Genomic DNA, 21116 nt, shown 5'->3' on the forward strand with positions numbered 1-21116 from the left:
ATGTTCGAATACTATATCCCCTAGCTTCTTTCGTAGTGGTGTCATCTGTGTCTTATCAACATTTTAACCATGCAGCATGCCATGCGTTTTTTGTGACACCTATGCCGTGCATAATTGTCACACAAAAGGCGTACGCCTTCCGTTTTGAGGCATGAGGGCAGATAACGACATTCATTTGAGTGCAGTTCATTTTAAGAGTGTGGTCAATAGAAAACAAGACCCAGAAATTGAATGACGAAATCGGTGTTTGATAGGAGAGAAGGGCTAGGAGGAGTAGATAGAGAGGAAGATATAGGAATGGTCTATCAGGAATGTCTGTAGAAAACAAGCAATACGAATGGTCAATAGCAAACGATTCCCAGGTAGGTGGATGGAAAACGAGAGCACGTAATGTGAACGAGTAATGGGAATGGTCAGTAGAAAACGAGAACCAAGAATGGTCATGAGTGTAAGCGTTCATGTTAGATGGGTCTCTCTACGAGTGACAAAGATACCCAAGGTTTGCAGGCGCTCTTTCAGTGTTGAACCTTGTTTCATGTCAATGGAGCGTCTAACGGCACACAGGTCTACAGGAAACGGGACCTGGGAGTGAAAAGAAGCAATGGAAATGATCGATGGAAAAGAAGAGCTAGGAATGGTCGATATGGAAAAAGCGCTAATGTTGGTCAATAGAAAACAAGACCTAGAAATTGAAAGAAGAAATCAGTGTTTGATAGGAGAGAAGGGCTAGGAAGAGTAGATAGGAGAGGAAGATATAGGAATGGTCAAGCAAGGTGTGGTGGTGTTCAGTAAGATGAAGATAAGAAAGCGAGGTCTGAGTGCTTGGGAATGGTGGGACGTCTCGCTTTCTCGTGGAAGAGAAAGGAGGAGTTGGTAAATAGAAGACAAGCGCTAGGATTGGTGAATAGAAAACAAGCAATAACAAATGATCCATAGTAAACAAGGAGTGCGAATAGTCGATTTTGAACAAGCGCTACGTTGATCTACAAATCATGGAATATGAATGTTCTATAGAAAACCAGTGCTATCAATGGTCGATAGAAGGCAACCGCAAGGAATGTCTGTAGAAAACAAGCAATACGAATGGTCAATAGCAAACGATTCCCAGGTAGGTGGATGGAAAACGAGAGCAGGTATTGAAAACGAGTAATGGGAATGGTCAGTAGAAAACGAGAACCAAGTAAGGTAAGGAGTGTAAGCGTTCATGTTTGATGGTCCTCGCTACGAGTGACAAAGATACTCAAGGTTTGCAGGCGCTACTAGTGTCGAACCTTGGTTCATGTCAATGGAGCGTCTAACGGCACACAGGTCTACAGGAAACGGGACCTGGGAGTGAAAAGAAGCAATAGAAATGGTCGATGGAAAAGAAGAGCTAGGAATGGTCGATATGGAAAAAGCGCTAAGGTTGGTCAATAGAAAACAAGACCTAGAAATTGAAAGAAGAAATCAGTGTTTGATAGGAGAGAAGGGCTAGGAAGAGTAGATAGAGAGAAAGAATAGGAATGGTCAAGCAAGGTGTGGTGGTGTTCAGTAAGATGAAGATAAGAAAGGGAGGTCTGACTTGCTCGAGAATAGGAGCACGTTTCACTTTCTTGGGGAAGAGGAACAAAGAGGAATGAGGAGTTGGTAAATAGAAGACAAGCGCTAGGATTGGTGAATAGAAAACAAGCAACAAGAAATGATCCATAGTAAACAAGGAGTGCGAATAGTCGATTTTGAACAAGCGCTACGTTGATCTACAAATCATGGAATATGAATGTTCGATAGAAAACCAGTGCTATCAATGGTCGATAGAAGGCAACCGCAAGGAATGTCTGTAGAAAACAAGCAATACGAATGGTCAATAGCAAACGATTCCCAGGTAGGTGGATGGAAAACGAGAGCACGTAATGTGAACGAGTAATGGGAATGGTCAGTAGAAAACGAGAACCAAGTATGGTCATGAGTGTAAGCGTTCATGTTAGATGGGTCTCGCTACGAGTGACAAAGATACCCAAGGTTTGCAGGCGCTCTTTCAGTGTTGAACCTTGTTTCATGTCAATGGAGCGTCTAACGGCACACAGGTCTACAGGAAACGGGACCTGGGAGTGAAAAGAAGCAATGGAAATGGTCGATGGAAAAGAAGAGCTAGGAATGGTCGATATGAAAAAAGCGCTAATGTTAGTCAATAGAAAACAAGACCTAGAAATTGAAAGAAGAAATCAGTGTTTGATAGGAGAGAAGGGCTAGGAAGAGTAGATAGAGAGGAAGATATAGGAATGGTCAAGCAAGGTGTGGTGGTGTTCAGTAAGATGAAAAAAAGAGAGGTCTGACTGTTTGGGAATGGTGGCTCGTCTCGCTTTCTCGGGGAAGAGAACGGAGGAGTTGGTAAATAGAAGACAAGCGCTAGGATTGGTGAATAGAAAACAAGCAATAAGAAATGATCCATAGTAAACAAGGAGTGCGAATAGTCGATTTTGAACAAGCGCTACGTTGATCTACAAATCATGGAATGTGAATGTTCGATAGAAAACCAGTGCTATCAATGGTTGATAGAAGGCAACCGCAAGGAATGTCTGTAGAAAACAAGCAATACGAATGGTCAATAGCAAACGATTCCCAGGTAGGTGGATGGAAAACGAGAGCAGGTAATGTGAACGAGTAATGGGAATGGTCAGTAGAAAACGAGAACCAAGTATGGTCAGGAGTGTAAGCGTTCATGTTAGATGGGTCCTCGCTACGAGTGACAAAGATACCCAAGGTTTGCAGGCGCTCTTTCAGTGTCGAACCTTGTTTCATGTCAATGGAGCGTCTAACGGCACACAAGTCTACAGGAAACGGGACCTGGGAGTGAAAAGAAGCAATAGAAATGGTCGATGGAAAAGAAGAGCTAGGAATGGTCGATATGGAAAAAGCGCTAAGGTTGGTCAATAGAAAACAAGACCTAGAAATTGAAAGAGAAATTGAAATTGAAATAGTGAGAGAAGGGCTCTGGAGAGTCGATAGAGGACAATATACAGGAGTGGCCACTAGAAAACGAATGTTAAGCATGGTGTGGTGGCGGTGGTGTTGAGTAAGATGAAGAAAAGAAAGTGAGGTCTGACTTGCTCGAGAATGGGAGCACGTTTCACTTTCTTGGGGAAGAGGAACAAAGAGGAATGAGGAGTTGGTCAATAGAAGACAAGCGCTAGGATTGATCAATAGAAAACAAGCAATAGGAAATGATCGGTGGTAAACAAGGAGTGGGAATAGTGGATTTTGAGCAAGCGCTACGTTGGTCGACAGATATCACGGAATGGGTATGTTCGATAGAAAACAAGTGCTATCAATGGTCGATAGAAGACAAGCGCAAGGAATGTTTATACAAAACAAGCAATACGAATGGTCAATAGCAAACGATTGCGAGGTAGGTGGTGGAAAACAAGAGCTCGTAAGTAATGGGAATGATCAATAGAAAAGGAGAAATAAGTATGGTCCCTAGAAAACATAAGTGGAAAAATTCGACTGAAAACACGCGATAGGAATGTTGGGTAAAAAGCAAGCATTAAGAGTGGTCGACAGACAACAGGTCCTACTATTGGTGGCTAGAAAACACGGTGAATAGTCGATATAAAACAATGATTGGGAATGCTCGATATAAAACAAGGGCATGTCCTGGTCGATAGAGTACAATCGCTTGGACTGGTACAAGGAAAAGAAGAGCCGGGAATGGAAACTAGCAATAGGAAAGGTTGCTGGGAAACAAACGCTAAGACTGGTCAATAGAAAGCAAGAACTGGGTTTCTTCCAATGATGCTAGTAGGGTGCTAAGAACTTTGCGGCGTATAGTCAGCGTTCATTTTGGATGGGTACCCGTCATCGTTGAAGACATAGTCATGTCTCGATTATCCGGACACCTCGGGAGTCGTCCCTTTTCGTCCGGATAATGAATTTCCGGATAACCAAACCAAGCACACTTCCGGGGGAACACGAAAAATTTTGGGAGACCTCGTCACAGCCCCAGAAAAGGAAACATGTAAAAGATCGTTTCTTCAAAAAATGTATGCCAAGTGAGCTGCTTGAAATTAGTAGGCATACCTGTGACATAATTTTTTGCCACAGCCACGGCGCCCCCTGCGCCGCAATGCTGTTCAAAGAAGGGCAATGTCTCAGTCTCAGAAAGTTGGTCCCGCGCACATGTTTTTGTCTTTTTGCAAACGCCTTTGACATAGGCCAAAAGACAGGTGACGCTCAAGGACGGCCTGGACATGACGTTCACATGTGGATTTCCCGCACTTATCGTGTGTCCGCACACACCAAAAGGGAAATGAGATGTGACCCTTTTCCGGAATAGTGCGAATACAGCACCTGCCAGGGACAGAGGACGTTGACACTTCTCCGGATAAGGGAATCCGAATGACCTATGTCCTGGAAGATCGTTCCTCGTACTTGCTGTCCGGATACGGATAACGAATTCCCGATAACAGAGGCATGACTGTATTATATTTGCAATCTGTTTCATGTCTGAGGAGTAGTGATGCTACTAGTAAATATATCGATTCAAAAATATTCCAGAAGCCAGGAGAAGTCACGATGAGAAAACAACGAAGTTGCACATCCACTTGACACAACAAACAACAATTTAATGCAGACGTTTCGTCTCCCATGCGGGGTACATCATCAGTGAAAGCAAAATGAGAGACGACCGCAACCAGCGGATTATTTAACCAGGTCTTCGAACACTTGGGGGAGAGGGTCGCGATTGGTATTACACACTGAAGGTTCTCCTCGCACGTGCCATGACTCAAGCAGTTTCCTGGGACTCCACCTTTGTTCCCTCGCTAAGGTCACAGCATTCGCGTTGTCAAAAGAGTGATCTGTTTTCAACAATGCTCGGTCTTAAATCGCGTTGCGTTTGTTGAGTTGCGAACATCACGTTCATGCCTTTATCCACAACACCCGCCTGGGACTCAGGGGGAATATGGTCTTTTGGCTTAGAAATGAGGCAGGGCTTGAATGCAGTCTTGATTTTTAACGGGAGGAGGGCTCGCCGAATGGACTCTGATACACCTTTGGCGTATGGGATGGTGACGATGCCGTGTCGGAAATCGTCTTTCCTTCGGGTCCTTGGTTCGTGCATTCGTTTTTGTGTGTTCTCAAAGAAACGTAGCGGGTACCCTCGTTTCATGAGTGACTCCTTGATTGTCAACTCCTCGGACGTATGTTGTTCCGGGCATGAGGCGAAATCTTCACGGCGCTGAAGCAGGGTTCTCACTACACTGCGTTTGTGTTCAATCGGATGCTAGGATTCGAAATTTAAGAAGTTACGGTCCACGTTGTTCGTGTGTTCACCTCTGTTTGCCTTCCTCAGAATGAAGGATATGTTACTCTGTGTAACTAGTTGCATTCTCCAGCTGCGTACTACATTACCCCTTTTCTTCTCCAAAAACAGCGAGGCATACCAAAACAGGATGTTTTCCAATGTCTTTCACCTGAGTGACAGGCAAGAACAAATCCAGTGAATGGCCTGCAGTCCACCTCTAAAATACAGCAGCCTCCATTCGATGCACCACATCATCAGGTGATTTCGTTCCTATTACAGTTCCTAGTACTTGTATAGTATGGCTGGATCACCGACTGTCGCTTTGTTGTTTGATCCTGGGTCCACGTGCATAAGGTCATTTTCCATTTTGTTATGAGACGCAGCTCTTAGCTGCTTCAGTTTTTAATTTTGTTGTATTTTAGTTATTACACTTACTAGCTGATTTAAATGCCGACATAACGGCTGTTTGAGCACAGTCCTCTCGTCCTCGACACATATGCAAGTGGGCCCACATCCTCGGCGGAGCCTGCACCGCTAGAGGACGCTCTGTCCAGGTGGCGGATAGGACAGTTCTTCTTTTATGAAGAAGGCAGACTTCTGCCAGCGGACCAACAGGCATTTCAGTTAGAATAGGACCAATTTCTGCTGTCTCTTCTTTGTTGCATTAAAAAATGGGACATACAGCAATGACTACTGGAGCTTTTACTTCCTTTCCAGGTGCCTTCATTGGTGACTTCCAGCCAAGGTTAAGTATCTTCTAATAGTAGTAGTAGTAGTAGTATCTTCAATTCGTTAAGTTTGTGCAGACACGCTTGTTGTTAGTACAATGCTCACATTGATACTGAGCTTGCTCAGTACTAAATGCCCATAACGAATTCTTGCGCGAAAGAAACGTTGGTAGGATAAGCCCTCCTAAGGAACGCAAAACGGTGAGCCAGCCGCTGCTGTAGATCAGTGCAGAAGGCTCAGTACCCGTCGAAAACGTGAACATCAAAACAAGGACGAGCAGGAAGAACAAAATATTAGGCAGTCTATATTTGTAACGTGTACAAACGAATCCAGCAACGAAGGGAGACAGCCTACAAAAACAACACCGCACTTCACAAAGCGCTTGCTTTGTTTCCAAAAACAAATACAATGATTTTATTTTGCCTGCATGTTATTTGCAACACCAGGTAACTACCAGACAGTTTTCATCGGTATCCCAGCGAGTGTTGCAATGAATCCCTGCGTAACTCGGTCACACAGGGGTGACACAAACCCGCCATTGTTGTAACTACCCCCAAGCGGTGCTTTTGGCAAAACTGCCATCTGGTCCTGGTCGCACGTCATAAAAAACGTCATTTTAAGGTCATATGACTTTGTTTACATGTCGTTTTGCCGCTTACACACATCTCTCCGTCGTCATAAAGCCAAGAGATGAACGTTTTGCTAGCGTAAACTATGCGCGGCTTCTTCCGCAACATGATAACCCATTTCTCTTTAGTTTAGGTACATCGCATCGGCTCAGTGAATCTTAACGCGCGGTCGTCATTACATCTTTGGACGTCGTCGATATTATGAGGCCATATCAAGAAACCCCAGCCATAAGAATTGATCATTTGTACGGATTCGAAGTCGTCGATCCAAGCAATTGACAAGCGATGCGACAGAAACATCCACGCCGACAAAATGCTCCCGACCTACAAGGATGTCGCTGAACTGGGTCACCATGTAGCAGTCCAGTGGGTCCCACTGTAGAATACCAGGAAATGAAGCCGCGGCAAGGCGAAACAAGCACACAACAAGACAAAGGAGAGCGCCATATCGTTTACCAAAGGCGACTCCAGCGTTCCTCAAACGCAAGACCACAGAATGCTCCAGAGTGGTCTGGAAAACAAACCTACTTACTATCTGTGCTACATCGATCCTGAGCTCACAGCATCCATCCCATGGAACTTGGATAGACCTTTCCAAACGATCCTCCACAGGAACCGCCTGGGAAAACTATATTCACAAACAATTATCGATTAAATGAGGCGGCTTTCACCATCTCCAAAGTGCTCCGCCTGCAAAAACTCCTCATCACACGCTGCACGTTATCAGCAGCACGACACCCGACATGGTTGTCAAAATCGAACTGCTGGTTCGTAAGGATCGACGTCGTATAACAATTGGAGACATTGCTGATGAGGTGAGAGTTGGTTACGGGACATGCGAACGTGTTTTGCCGACGTATCCGTCCCAAACTTCGGCAACAGAAGAACTGGCTGCTGCAGGCTGCTGGCATTTGAGATGATGGTTGGCTAGGAGCATGCTGTGTGGTAAAGTCCATTTTTACGCGTGTGGACCAATCATGGTCATCCACCAAGTGTACAAGTGTACGAAGTTGGGGTAGTTGGTATCTTGACATATTGTTGAATGCAGCAAGAAAGAACACAAGGAAGAACGAAGTTGACACCACGGCTTCATCCACCAAGCAGATAAAGAGAAGAAGGAAGAGTGAGAATGGTCGAGTTTGAAGAAGCGCTCGGATTGCTCAAGAAATGGGAATGTTGGACAGAAAACAGGCGCGAGGAATGGTCGACAGAAGACGAGTGCTAGCAATGGTCCATAGAAAAGAAGCGCTAGGATTGTTCGCAACCTGCGTGCACGTCAACTCGCAACGGAACTGGAACGAAGCCATGCGACGACAGACGGGCGAGAATTACGTAGTATGGGGACGCAGCAACGAGGGACTTGGCGGCTTCTGATCACAGCTCTATACCGACAACAGCAACGACGACTGTAGGCCACACGACGGATCAGCAGACAGGTCACCAATTCACTACGACACGCAACGGACAGGCACAGGAAACAATGAGCGGCAACGCTCCTCTCAAGACCACTCTCGCCCAAGCTTGTGGGCGAAAGAAACCACGGTGACATCACCAAACTATGTCGGATTCGTAGACGTTCACGATATGGACAACCTGTGTTCGAGAATACCCAGGTCATTAACAATTCATTTTTGGCGGCGTGCTGCAAAAGATTAAGCACGACGAATAAAAACGACGAGTCGTTAACCAGGACGTTACGACCAGGAACTATGTGTCAACGAAGGTGAGAGGGTCGTGCGCGTGGAACCTCGCGCATGGAGGACGATGTGGCCTCCGAATCAAACCCTATTCTCTGCAACGGGGCTGCACGCGGGATTTCATCGTCACTGTAACTGAGCTTGACATAGGAGCATACGCTCTCCAGCATATCCAGCATACTCAATTTTTACGCATACCACGGCGCTCGAATCACTCTCAACACGCCACGGTCACCGCGACGGTTCTCCTCGGGCTTCCAATAGTGACACCTTTCCAAGACACACGTTCCAGTACCGGTCGCGGCTGTCTACCGCACCAGATGCATCTCCTATACCCCATGCAGTCCAGCAACGCAGTCCACGTTTCCTTCCTACCTGGCATATCCTATCGGTTCTGATCTTGGCAAAGCCAGCAGGCAAACACCTCCTGACAGAAAGGTGTCATCGGGACCACTGTTCCACCGGGGACCACAGTAAGCTCCGTTCTCGACATCCACCTGCTGCATGACGTTCCTCCTCGGCACTTCCCAGGCGACAACCCTACAAGATCACCGGTAGCTCTGGAGCCCAGATTGCTTTAGCTCCTCAGTTACATCCTGTTCTACCCCCTGCCATAACCACAAGGCGTGTTCCTTATCTACGTGGTGTGCTCATTCTCCACCTCCCCGTAACCACTGCAAGCATCGGTCAGCTTCTGCGGTTGGTAGCGTACCCGTGGACGATGACGAAGCGCCACCCGGAAGTTTCCATTAAAGGGACTGAGCTCTACCGTTGGAGCCGACTGTGTCGGCTCCACACGGCGATTCCAACTTGGATGTCACACCCACACCTTTTGTGTCGATGAATCTGATAGGTCCGTATCTTCATCACACATAGCACACTGCTAGCCAACCATAATCCCTAATGACAACGTACTCACTCCTTTTGAGTGAACGAACAGCGTTGCTACCTTGGTTTGTGCAGCTACTTCAGACATTTCGTCAAACTGTTCTCATTGATCGCGGAGTCTCTACAGCTACTGCTCAGTAAAAGCAAGACAAGGCGCTAGACGGATCATAAACAGAAGCGTTTGAAATGCTAAAATGCCAATTGCTATGCATGTTGACGTTGGCACTTTACTCATCCATGGCCACAACTGTCATGGGAGGAGCCCTCTTGCAACAGCAGGAAGACTGACAGCTTCACCCAATTATTTACAGCCGGATGACGAAACAGGACCGGGAGAAATGCCGCTCCTATGTGCCTGAAGCTTTATCAGCAGTTTGGACGATAGAAAAATTGTGACCCTCTCTTCTGCGCTTAGATTGCACTGACCCCACCGACTACGACTGAATTGGAGGTTGGTGTCTCCGGCGCCTGCGGAAGTTCCGTTTCGGCGTTTAGCACCAGCGCTGCGAAAGGATGAGCCACGTGGATCATTTGGCGAAAAAATGGATGTCGTCGATGGGGTACAGCCATAAAGGTCCGAGACTGGCCCGCTGCAGCTCAATATACTGACCCCCACATACAGGAACTAAAAGAAGCTTTGAACAGCTGGTATAGAGAACAAAAGGGAACACATGAAGCTAGAATTTCAGCAGAGGATCTGAAGCGTTTTAAGCAAGGAACGTTGCAATGAGAAGGAAGGTCTACTGTGAGCAGTCCCATTAGGGGTTGCAAATATTGTGCAGATGTCAATATGAAGCTACCACTTCGACCTTGAGAAGAGAATGGGAATGCTACAGAGAACGTATTGGGTCTCCTCGAATGCGCTGCTGCGTTAGAAGGTACATTGACTTATGCATAGAGTGCCTCTATCACCAGGTGAACTACACAGCATTGGCAAAGTGTCTGTGTAAATGAGCCACCAGATACCTTTCGTGAGAAGCAAAAAGGGCAAAGCTTACAGTGGTCACTGCAGGACATTGTAGCGATCTTGGGAGCCCTGCTAGAATCATTACGGACCGAGGGCGCCGCTGCTACACGAGTTCTGTGTTCAAACTGTACTGCGCGGCACAAAACATCACACATTAAAAACACCACAGCTACCTTAAGAGACGACGGCCAAGTGACAACACGTCCTAATCCTTGCCCGTCTTTGGGGCCCTATCTTCTTCTACTTCGCAATGGCGTGATGAAAATTTCAACCATGCTGCTTCCCAGTTCCTGAGCGAACGTGACAGCTCTTCCCGGTGTAGCCTCCAGGGGGTCGACTCACATGGCGGATGGCCCTGACAAAGATGAGTTTCTAAGGCCTCCTGAGTAGCACTTCATTGGCTACGTTCGAATAATATCTCCCCTAGCTTCTTGCATTAATCTTTCACAATGGCGTGATCTGTGTCTGATGAAAATTTCAACCATGCAGCTTCCCAGTTCCTGAATGAACGTGACAGCCCTCCCTCGTGAAGACTCCAGGCTCGTCTATGGGCCCGATTCGCATGGCGGCTGGCGTTTCCACAGGTGAGTTTCTAAGGCTTCCTGAGTAGCACTTCATTCTCATGGCTACGTTCGAATTATACCTCCCCAAGCTTCTTGCATTGAACTTTGTCTGATGAAAATGTCAACCATGCAGCTTCCAAGTTCCTGTGACAAATGTGACAGCCCCCCACCGTGACTGGTCCCTGCACAGGTTAGTTTCCAAGGCTTCCTCGGACAAACCTCTTTCTCACGGCTGGAATGCTATCCCCTTTAACTTTTGTGTGTGATCAAAATTTTCAGCATGCAGCTTCCCAGGTCCTGGGCGAATGTCACAGCCTCCCTCCCTGCCCCTGCCGTTCTCCCTGAGCCCTATTCCCGTGGCGGCTTAGCTACTGCACAGGTGCGAAGGCCTCGTGAGACGCACCTTTTCCTCAGAGAAACTTGTAGCTCTGTAGCTTCACGGTAGCTTCTTTCACAATGGTGTGATGTGTGTCTAATGAAAATTTCAACCATGCAGTATTCCACTTCCTTGGCGAACGTGACAGTCCCCCGTGCAGGCCCCAGCGAGTGCGACGCCTCCAGTCTCCTCCATGTGCTCCATTCCCGTAGCTAGCGCCTCTTTCTCACGGACAAGACAACTGGGACAAGACAGTTTTGCAATAAAAAGACTGCATATATATCATATAGCTCGGACATTTTGCTTGACCTTATCAATATCCAAAGCAACCTTGATCAAATGTTCGATGCTGATGCTCGAACTGAGTTTTGCCTGACAACTCTAACGAATACCGTACCATTGTACCGTATCATCTTGGTTCCTGTGGCCTTGCGCGTGTCTCCTCACCAATCCAACCATACCACTCCTCCAACCATATCACTTTTTTTCAAAATCACCACGATCAACCAAATCACTACGATTTTTACAACGCCTACCTAAGCTACACTACCCTGGTACCTAAACTGGAATATACCACGCAATTGTCATAAATTATATCGAGACCTTCCAGAATCGCACCGTACGCTTTACTTTTTCAACGACTACAGCGACTACAGCCTACGTCGTCCTTTATCCAGACTTTCCGATTTTTCATAAGATATTTCATAACACGTTTCATAACGTTTGCACTCTTCAATGTTAAACTGAACGTCTCGATTATCAATTCAAAGTTCATTCCTTCAGGAGTAATTAGTATTACGAATCCTTCATCCCTCGCATATCTCGACTCTGGAATGACCTCCGCGGTGAGTGTGTTACCAGTGATGAGCTGTAACTACTTCGAAAGTACAACTACTAACTACTTGAATTAATAGTAATTGTAAATACAAACTAACAACCTTTTTAAAACAGTAATTACACTACAGCTCCAACTACTACAAGGTAGTTTCAATTACTTTTGCAACTACATTTTCGGTACAAATCATTCAGTCTCACTCTTCAAATAAGAACACCAATGCGGAGATAAACGTGCACTAGATTATGGCGCAAGCAGAGAGAGAGACCAGAAAAGGAGGAGGAGGAGGAAGTGTTTAGGTGTATTAAAGGAGCCGTAAACAGGCCACCAAACATTTCTGAAATAATGATACCACATGAAAGAACGCATCTCATAATACCCAAATATACATTTCATTCGGCTCGTGCCAGCTCATTAACCCGTATAACTGCTTTCAAAGATGAGTAACCAGCGAGCCTCTCTCCACAACGCATACGTCACATGGCTACGTAGCGTTTTACCGTCCAATCGGGCGGCCCAACTGCGCACATGACGTTTCAAATTACCAGCCAATAACATACTTCGTTATCAGCTGTGAGTCGGAGCGCTCAGTTTGTTTGTGTGAAACGACGTTTTGCGCTCAGTGGTTCCGAAATTCAACGACATGACATCTTCAGCATCTCCGGCTGGCGCAAACGTCAACAGCTGGGCTGCTATCACATGACGCGATTCGAACCCGGGTTCCTCCCAGTCACGACGTGACATGGCCAGCACGCTATCCACTGTAACACGCGAGCTGGTGACGCGATGCCGCGTGGATCAAATCAAAGTACGGCAGCCCAGTTGTCGGAACCATTCGAAGATGACGAAGATGTTCCGTCGCGCACCTGCCTAAGATTCCGGAACTGTAGTCCGGGATATTCATTCGCGCAGGTGGTGTGTTGCGTGCTACTGCCCAGAAAACGTAGTGCGCGTATGATACCTAAATTAAACGCATTTCTTTCTCAGTTTGAGGCTGTAACTGTTTAGATTTTGAATAGAAGAGGATTCACGCTCATCTAGTCCAATTCCGCATTTGAAATAAAATCATATGTGGAACACTCAATCGTAATTGGTGGGGAAAGCGCTACGTCAAAATGACGTAAAGTTAGAGCGCGGGGCGGAGCTAAAATGCGAAAGAGTGCAGTGAATATTTCATCCGTATGCAAGCGCCTTTTGTTTTTGAGCGTTAGTAATTGCAAGGAGTTTTCACTGACTAAGTTCCAATAATATAACACAAAGAAATGTGCACCTTTTGTACCTGTTTACGGCCCCTTTAACGCCTGTGACCACCTGTGACACACATACGTTATGCTGAACACCGTGGAATATCAAGCAGCTTGGGCAAAGACAAAGGGGCTACAAAAGGTAACAAAATGTGTCTGGCGCTAACGAAAGCCATTCACACTTTTCCTTAAACCTTATGTGTCATCTTGGCATGACTGTGTCTGTGGCGTATTAGTGTGTGTGTGTGTGTATTAGTGTGTGTTACTGTAGAACAGAAACTCATGCCACACAGACGCGCGGATGCCACAGATAGGATGCGATGAGGGCAGAACCTGCAGGCTGCAGTGAAGTTTTTGCTTCCTGCTCTCACGTTGACATCCTTATAGCAGTGTTCAATAACGAAAGTACGAAAGTCGTGTTAAGTACGAAAAATGTAGTTGAATAGTTGCAATCACCTTGTAATTACTACATCTTTTTCCGGCGTTATTAATCCTCTTGTCGTACATTTTAATCCTTATGCCATGACATTTAATCCTTTTGCCATCGGAATTAATCCTCCTTTCATTATTTTTAATCCTCCTTTCACATAATTTAATCCGTTTCTCATGCAATTTAATCCAAGTGACTATGTGTGGGCTACATGACTTTTTTTGTGTATTTCGGGACAATTCCCGTGTGTACGCATATTGCACATGCTTTTCACTGATATTGTGGGTTTCTGCACCATAATGGGATAATGTGGGACTGTCAATCTGGATTACGGTGTTGTGGGACTATTCCCATGTCATGTCGAGTATTACCCATCGTTTTCATTAAAAATGTGGGTTTCTGCATCGTAATGGGATACTGTGGGACTCTGTATATGGATTACGATATTGTGACACTATTCCCACGCTTTTCATTAGATATGCGGGTTTCTGCACTGTAATGGGATAATGTGAGACTGCCAATCTTCATTACGATATCCTGGGGCTGAAACGCGTTTTTTGCACTGTAATGGGAGACTGTTTGACCGTCAATCTTAATTACGATATTTGGGGACAATTTCCATGTCTATGGGTATTACTCATGCTTTTCATTCAAATGCAAGACAGTGTGGGAATGTCTCTCTGGTTTAGGATATTGTGGAACTGTTCCCGGGTATTACCCACGCTTTTCGTTAAATATGTGGGTTTCTGCACTGTCATGGGATACTGTGGGAGTATTCCCATGTGTGCGGGTATTACCCATGCTTTTTGTTAAATATGTGGGATTCTACACTGTAATGGGATAATGTGAGACTATTCCCATGTGTGCGGGTATTACCCATGCTTTTCGTTAAATATGTGGGATTCTGCACTGTAATGGGGTACTGTGGAACTATTCCCATGTGTGCGGGGATTACCCACGCTTTTCGTTAAATATGTGGGTTTCTGCACTGTAATGGGATACAGTGGGACTATTCCCATGTGTGCGGGTATTACCCATGCTTTTTGTTAAATATGTGGGATTCTGCACTGCACTGTGGGACTGTGTGCGTGTGCATTACAGTGCAAAAACGCGTTTCTAATGGAAAGCACTGGGAATAACCGTAGACTTGCTTATAGTCCCAGGATATTGTAACGAAGATCGACAGTCTCACATTATCCCATTACTATCCCATTATCGTTATCAACTGTGGGTTACTTATTTTATTGGGATGGTTTCATTTGGGTTTGGTTTGGTTTGGGATGGTTCAACATGAAGCCAGTGGAATTAAAACTGATTGATCTGATGCGCTCATTCCGGTGATTAATCATATCCATCGATCACGGTCTACGTTATTGGTACTTTTCACTAATTACCGAGAACCAGAAGCCGGCAAAGAGCTGCCGGCAACACTGCCTTGAGTACTCGGTAGAGTGTTTTGTATAAAAAGCATAAAATTTTAATTTCCTTGTCGCTCTCACACTGATCATGCATTGAGGCTTAAAAAAACAAAAGATAAACAATGCGGAATATTCATTGTGTTCCTAATCCGTTTATTAAAATTCAGAACCGTATACCCTGCCCGTATACATACCCTCTAGAACACTGCCCCTGCATGACTTTCAGTCTCGATCAAGGTTGCTGCAAACAAGCTTTGTCATCTACAGCTTTTTCCGGCGTTATTAATCTTCTTGTCGTACATTTTAATCCTTACACCATGACATTTAATCCATTTGGCATCGGAATTAACCCTCCTTTCATTATTTTTAATCCTCATTTCACATAATTTAATCCGTTTCTCATGCAATTTAATCCAACTGATAATGTGTGGGCTACATGACTTTTTTTGTGTATTTTGGGACAATTTCCATGTGTACGCATATTGCACATGCTTTTCACTAATATTGTGGGTTTTTGCACCATAACGGGATACTGTGGGACTGTCAATCTGGATTACGGTGTTGTGGGACTATTCCCATGTCTACGAGTACTACCCATGGTTTTCATTAAAAGCGTGGGTTTCTGTATTGTAATGGGATACTGTGGGACTGCCAATCTGGATTGTGATATTGTGGAACTATTTCCATGTCTACAGATATTACATATGCTTTTATTAAAAACATGGGTTTCTGCATTGTAATGGGATACTGTGGGACTGTGTATATGGATTACGATATTGTGGGACTATTCCCATGTGTACGGATATTGCCCATGCTTTTCATTAGATATGCGGGTTTCTGCACTGTAATGGGATACTGTGGAACCGTGGATCTTCATTACGATATTGTGGGACTATTTCCATGTCTATGGGTATTACCCATGCTTTTCATTCAAAATGCAGGTTTCTGGAGTATAACGGGATACTGTGGGATTGTCTATCTGGTTTAGGATATTGTGGAACTATTCCCATGTGTGCGGGTATTACCCATGCTGTTCGTTAAATATGTGAGTTTCTGCACTGTAATGGGATACTGTGGGACTGGCAATCTTGATTACGATATCCTGGGACAATAAGCATGTCTATGGGTATTCCCCGTGCTTTTCATGAAAAACACGGGTTTTTGCACTAATGGGATACTGCGGGACTGTCAATCTTGATTAGGGTATTTTGAGACAATTCCCATGTCTACGGGTATTGCACATGCTATTCATTAATAATGCGGGTTTCTGCACCATAATGGGATACTGTGGGACGGTCAATCTGGATTGTGGTATTGTGGGACTATTCCCATGTCTACGAGTATTACCCATGGTTTTCATTAAAAATGCGGGTTTCTGTACCGTAATGGGATACAGTGGGACTGTCAACCTTGCTTACGATATTGTGGGACTATTCCCATGTGTGCGGGTATTACCTATGCTTTTCGTTAAATATTCGGGTTTCTGCACCTTAATGGGATACTGTGGGACTGTTGATCTTGATTACGATATCCTGGTACTATATGCATGTCTACGGGTATTCCACTTCCTTTCCATTTAAAACGTGGTTATTTGCACTGTAATGGCATACTGCGGGTCTGTCAATCTGGATTACGATATTGTGGAACTATTTCCGTGTCTATGGGTATTACCCATGCTTTACATTCAAAATGCAAGTTTCTGTATTATAACGGGATACTGTGGGATTTTCTATCTGGCTTAGGATATTGTGGGACTATTCCCATGTGCGCGGGTATTACCCATGCTTTTCATTAAATATGTGCGTTTCTGCACTGTAATGGGATACTGTGGGACTGGCAATCTTGATTACGATATCCTGGGACTATAAGCATGTCTATGGGTATTCCCCGTGCTTTTCATTAAAAACGCGCGTTTTGGACGCGCTAATGGGATACTGTGGGACTCTCAATCTGGATAGCGGTATTGTGGGACTATTCCCATGTCTACGGATTTTACCAATGGTTTTCATTAAAAACGTGGGTTCCTGCACTGTAATGGGATACTCTGGGACTGTCAATCCTGATTACGATATTGTGGGGCTATTCCCACGTCTACGGGTATTCCCCGTGCTTTTAATTAAAAACGCGCGTTTTTGCGCTGTAATAGGATTCTGTGGATCTGTCAATTTGGATCACGATAGTGTGGAACTATTTCCATGTCTACGGGTATTACCCATGCTTTTAATTCAAAATGTGGGTTTCTGCACTGTAATGGGATACTATGGGACTGTCTATCTGATCACAGTATTCCATTACAGTGCAGAAATTCGCATAATTAATGAAAAGCATGGGTAATACCCGCACACATGGGAGTAGTCCCACAAGATCCTAAACCAGACAGACAGTCCCACAGTATCCCGTTATACTGCAGAAACCCGCATTTTGAATGAAAAGCATGGGTAATACCCATAGACACTGAAATAGTCCAACAATATCGTAATCCAGATTAACAGACCCGCAATATCCCATTACAATGCGAATAACCGCGTTTTTAATTGAAAGCAAGGGGAATACCCATAGACATGCATATAGTCCCAGGATATCGTAATAAAGATCGACAGTCCGGCAGTATCGCATTAAGGTGCAGAAATCCGCATATTTAATGAAAAGCATGGGTAATACAAGCACACATGTGAATAGTCCCACAATATCGCAAGCAAGGTTGACGGTCCCACTGTATCCCATTACGGTACAGAAACCCGTATGTTTAATCAAAACCATGGGTAAAATACGTAGACATGGGAATAGTCTCAAAATACCGTAATCCAGATTGACAGTCCCGCGTATCCCGTTAGTGCAAAACCCCGCCTTTTTAATGAAAAGCAGGGGGAATACCCATAGACACGCTTATAGTCCCAGGATATCGTAATCAAGATTGCCAGTCCCACAGTATCCCATTACAGTGCAGAATCCCACATATTTAACGAAAAGCATGGATAATACCCGCACACATAGGAATAGTGCCACAGTAACCCATTACAGTGCAGAATCCCACATATTTAACAAAAAGCATGGGTAATACCCGCACACATGGGAATAGTCCCACGGTATACTAACCCAGACAGTCAATCCCACACTGTTCCGTTATACTCCAGAAACCTGCATTTTGAATGAAAAGCATGGGTAATACCCATAGACATGGAAGTAGTCCCACAATATCGTAATGAAGATTGACGGTCCCACAGTACCCCATTACAGTGCAAAAAACGCGTTTTTAATGGAAAGCACTGGGAATAACCGTAGAGTTGCTTATAGTTCCAGGATATCGTAATGAAGATCGACAGTCCCACATTATCCCATTACAGTGCAGAAACCCGCATATCTAATGAAAAGCATGGGTAATATCCGTACACCTGGGAATAGTCCCAAAATATCGTAATCCATATACAGAGGCCCACAGTATCCCATTACAATGCAGAAACCCACGTTTTTAACCGTGGGTAATACTTGTAGACATGGGAATAGTCCCACAACACCGTAATCCAGATTGACAGTCCCACAGTATCCCGTTATGGTGCAGAAACCCACAGTATTAGTGAAAAGCATGTGCAATATGCGTACACATGGGAATTGTCCCAAAATACAAAAAAAAACACACATTGCGGCGGAAGCTCCGCCTTCGTCCTGACGAAGGCGGAGCTTCCGCCACAACGTTGACTTCCCCCTTAACTTTCCACTAGTAAATAAATAACTCCCCCTTTTTCTACTTCCTACATCTTCGTTGTCTGCCTCATATTTTGTTAGTACCTATTTAATTTCGCGGTCACCCGAACCCCTTTCTTCCAGTATATATATATATATATATATATATATATGCTCCTTGATTTCGTGATCGTGAAAGTGCGATCAGTCATAGTGACCCGTGTGAGACACGCATGGCGGCTTGTCAGTTTTTGTAGTCTACAGTGCGCGATATTCAGGTATCGTATCGTATCACTTCACCTGGGTTCAAAGTGACTGAGGTCGATACGCCTGGTGATCGTGAGTCGTGACAGTTAGTCGACCAACCGTCAGACCGTTAACGAAGGTCACGTGGTTTTCTAGTGGTTTCCTACGTCGTGCATTTAATGCCGTCTTCCTCAATTGACTTTGTTGTTAGCTCGCAATTGATTGACGATATTTGAAGCGTGATTGTCTGCGTCATTGTGCGTGAGTTAATGTGGTGCACTGAAAGAAGACGAGCGGGCGTTGCAACACATCGTGAAAAACGACATTAATAGTGATTGCTAGAATGCTGAAGAGAAAAGATTTATTCTTCTACGTGTCGTACTTAGCGAGAAACAAGCTACAGAGTTGCGTCAGTAGCGGTTCTCGTGCGAAGGCTGGATCGCGGAAGGGCGAGGGTATCGCGGGAAAGGGTACGCCAACCGGCCGCCATATTGCGGTGCTCAAAAGAGCGATTACAGCCCATAGGAATGCATGTCAGCTGTGACATGTTTTGCTGCATGTGAGCGCTTCCCTTGCTGCTTCGCTAAAATTTTGCCGCGGATCGCTGCAAAAATTCCTCGTTCCTCGTTCGTGTGACGCTCCAATTTTGTACTTTTAACTTCTATTATGTGATTTGCTGGTTTCGTGTGGAGTTGTATTTGTTGTGTTACGTTTCTTTTGTGGTCTGTCATCGTGTGCGCCTGTTACTTCTCGTGTTTCTCCCATTTCCTTTCGGTTTGAGTGTCTGGAGTGCTGGGGAGCCGTATTCTCAGAATTGAGTCGTGGCATTCAGCAGTGTTTGGCACGGTTGTTTATGAAACTACCTTAATATGCACAGGAAGTTTAGATATGACTTAGTGACAGGAAGGGCCGAAAAATGTGCACTAGTGCACTCAGTGACGGCAAAATGACTAGCAAAATGAATATGCAGTTGCAAAGGCAAGTTTGAAGCAGTCGACCAGGCTTGTTTCCTGTCAATCGAATATCGTCTATGAAATTCCTTTTAAATGTGGTTTTTGTTATATTGGGCAAAGTAAGCGTTGCTTAAATGATCGTCTGCGTGAGCATGCATTGAAGGTGAGGAACAAAGACCGTGTGTCAGAAGTAGCTAAACATTTACAAGATTGTAACAACTGTGAACCCTTATGGAATCGAACAATGGTGTTGGCCAGGGAGGCTGACCTTCATAGAAGGCTCATTCGGGAAACTCTTTGTATCCTCAGTTATGGGAACCGTGTCAGCAAAGCTTCTCTGACCTTTGAAGAACTTGTTAGCTTACCCCCACTCTCCCACCTAGTGTCTATTTAAATGTTATTGTGCAATAAACCTGTCAGCTGAGTCTGAGACCGTGTTTGTGTTTGTCTGTTTTTGTCCCTACCTTGTCTCGGGTTTTCAAGTCATGGATCGTCACCACCAGCTCGCTTGCTACCTAACTGTCCTTTCGTAATATTTTGAGCTTCGCAAGATGGGGGGGGGGGGGCGGTGACCGTCCGGCGAGGGCTGTGATGTCACAGTCTCGTGAGTTTCGGTATTCGCGGTGCTCATTTTCTCCACTTCTATCTATCTCCTCTCTCTTCTTCTTCTTCTTCTTCTTCTTCTTCTCTCTTCTCTGTGAAACTTTCAATGCAGGTTCACACCGGCACAAAGAACCGTCTTTACGTTTAGCCTGCGTAACCTGGGATGATCTGTCGCAACCCCTTCGAAAAACGATGGCGCTGATCAGGATGACGAAAATGAAACCGTGAACCATGTACGGCCCTTCACTGGGATGCAGTCCAGCATTCAACTGTTCTACCATTCGAGCGTAGCGCCATCTTCCCAAATGCGTAAGAATACTTCTGTCGTTGCGACATGTCAATCATATGATTTTGGGAAGATTCACCGGCTTCACGCACGGTCGGCACGGATACTGCCATATTGTCGGTTACCCAGCACAAACCGAGCTTGCCAAGTGTGGTTTACCCTAACCGAGGCTAATCTGGTAACTGCGGTTGCGTTCGCCGTGTAACTGCAGCAAACCGTAGTTACCTCGGTTAGCTTAACCGCGGTTAAGACTGCCCGTGTAACAGCCAAAATGCCAACCTGACAGAGTT

General features: G+C 45.2%; 1 protein-coding gene across 1 annotated transcript; it reads left to right on the forward strand.

The window, feature by feature from the left end:
• The first annotated feature begins 7555 nt into the window (after window positions 1-7555).
• Window positions 7556-11412, forward strand: LOC135398848 (uncharacterized). The gene is made up of 4 exons (XM_064630371.1): window positions 7556-10775; window positions 10888-10944; window positions 11034-11133; window positions 11251-11412. Exons 1-4 carry the CDS (start codon window positions 10696-10698, stop codon window positions 11344-11346), a joined length of 333 nt encoding a protein of 110 aa, XP_064486441.1. The 5' UTR covers window positions 7556-10695; the 3' UTR covers window positions 11347-11412.
• The last annotated feature ends 9704 nt before the right edge of the window (window positions 11413-21116 follow it).

This window comes from Ornithodoros turicata, chromosome 1 (genome assembly GCF_037126465.1).
Source record: "Ornithodoros turicata isolate Travis chromosome 1, ASM3712646v1, whole genome shotgun sequence".
NCBI lineage: Eukaryota > Metazoa > Arthropoda > Arachnida > Ixodida > Argasidae > Ornithodoros > Ornithodoros turicata.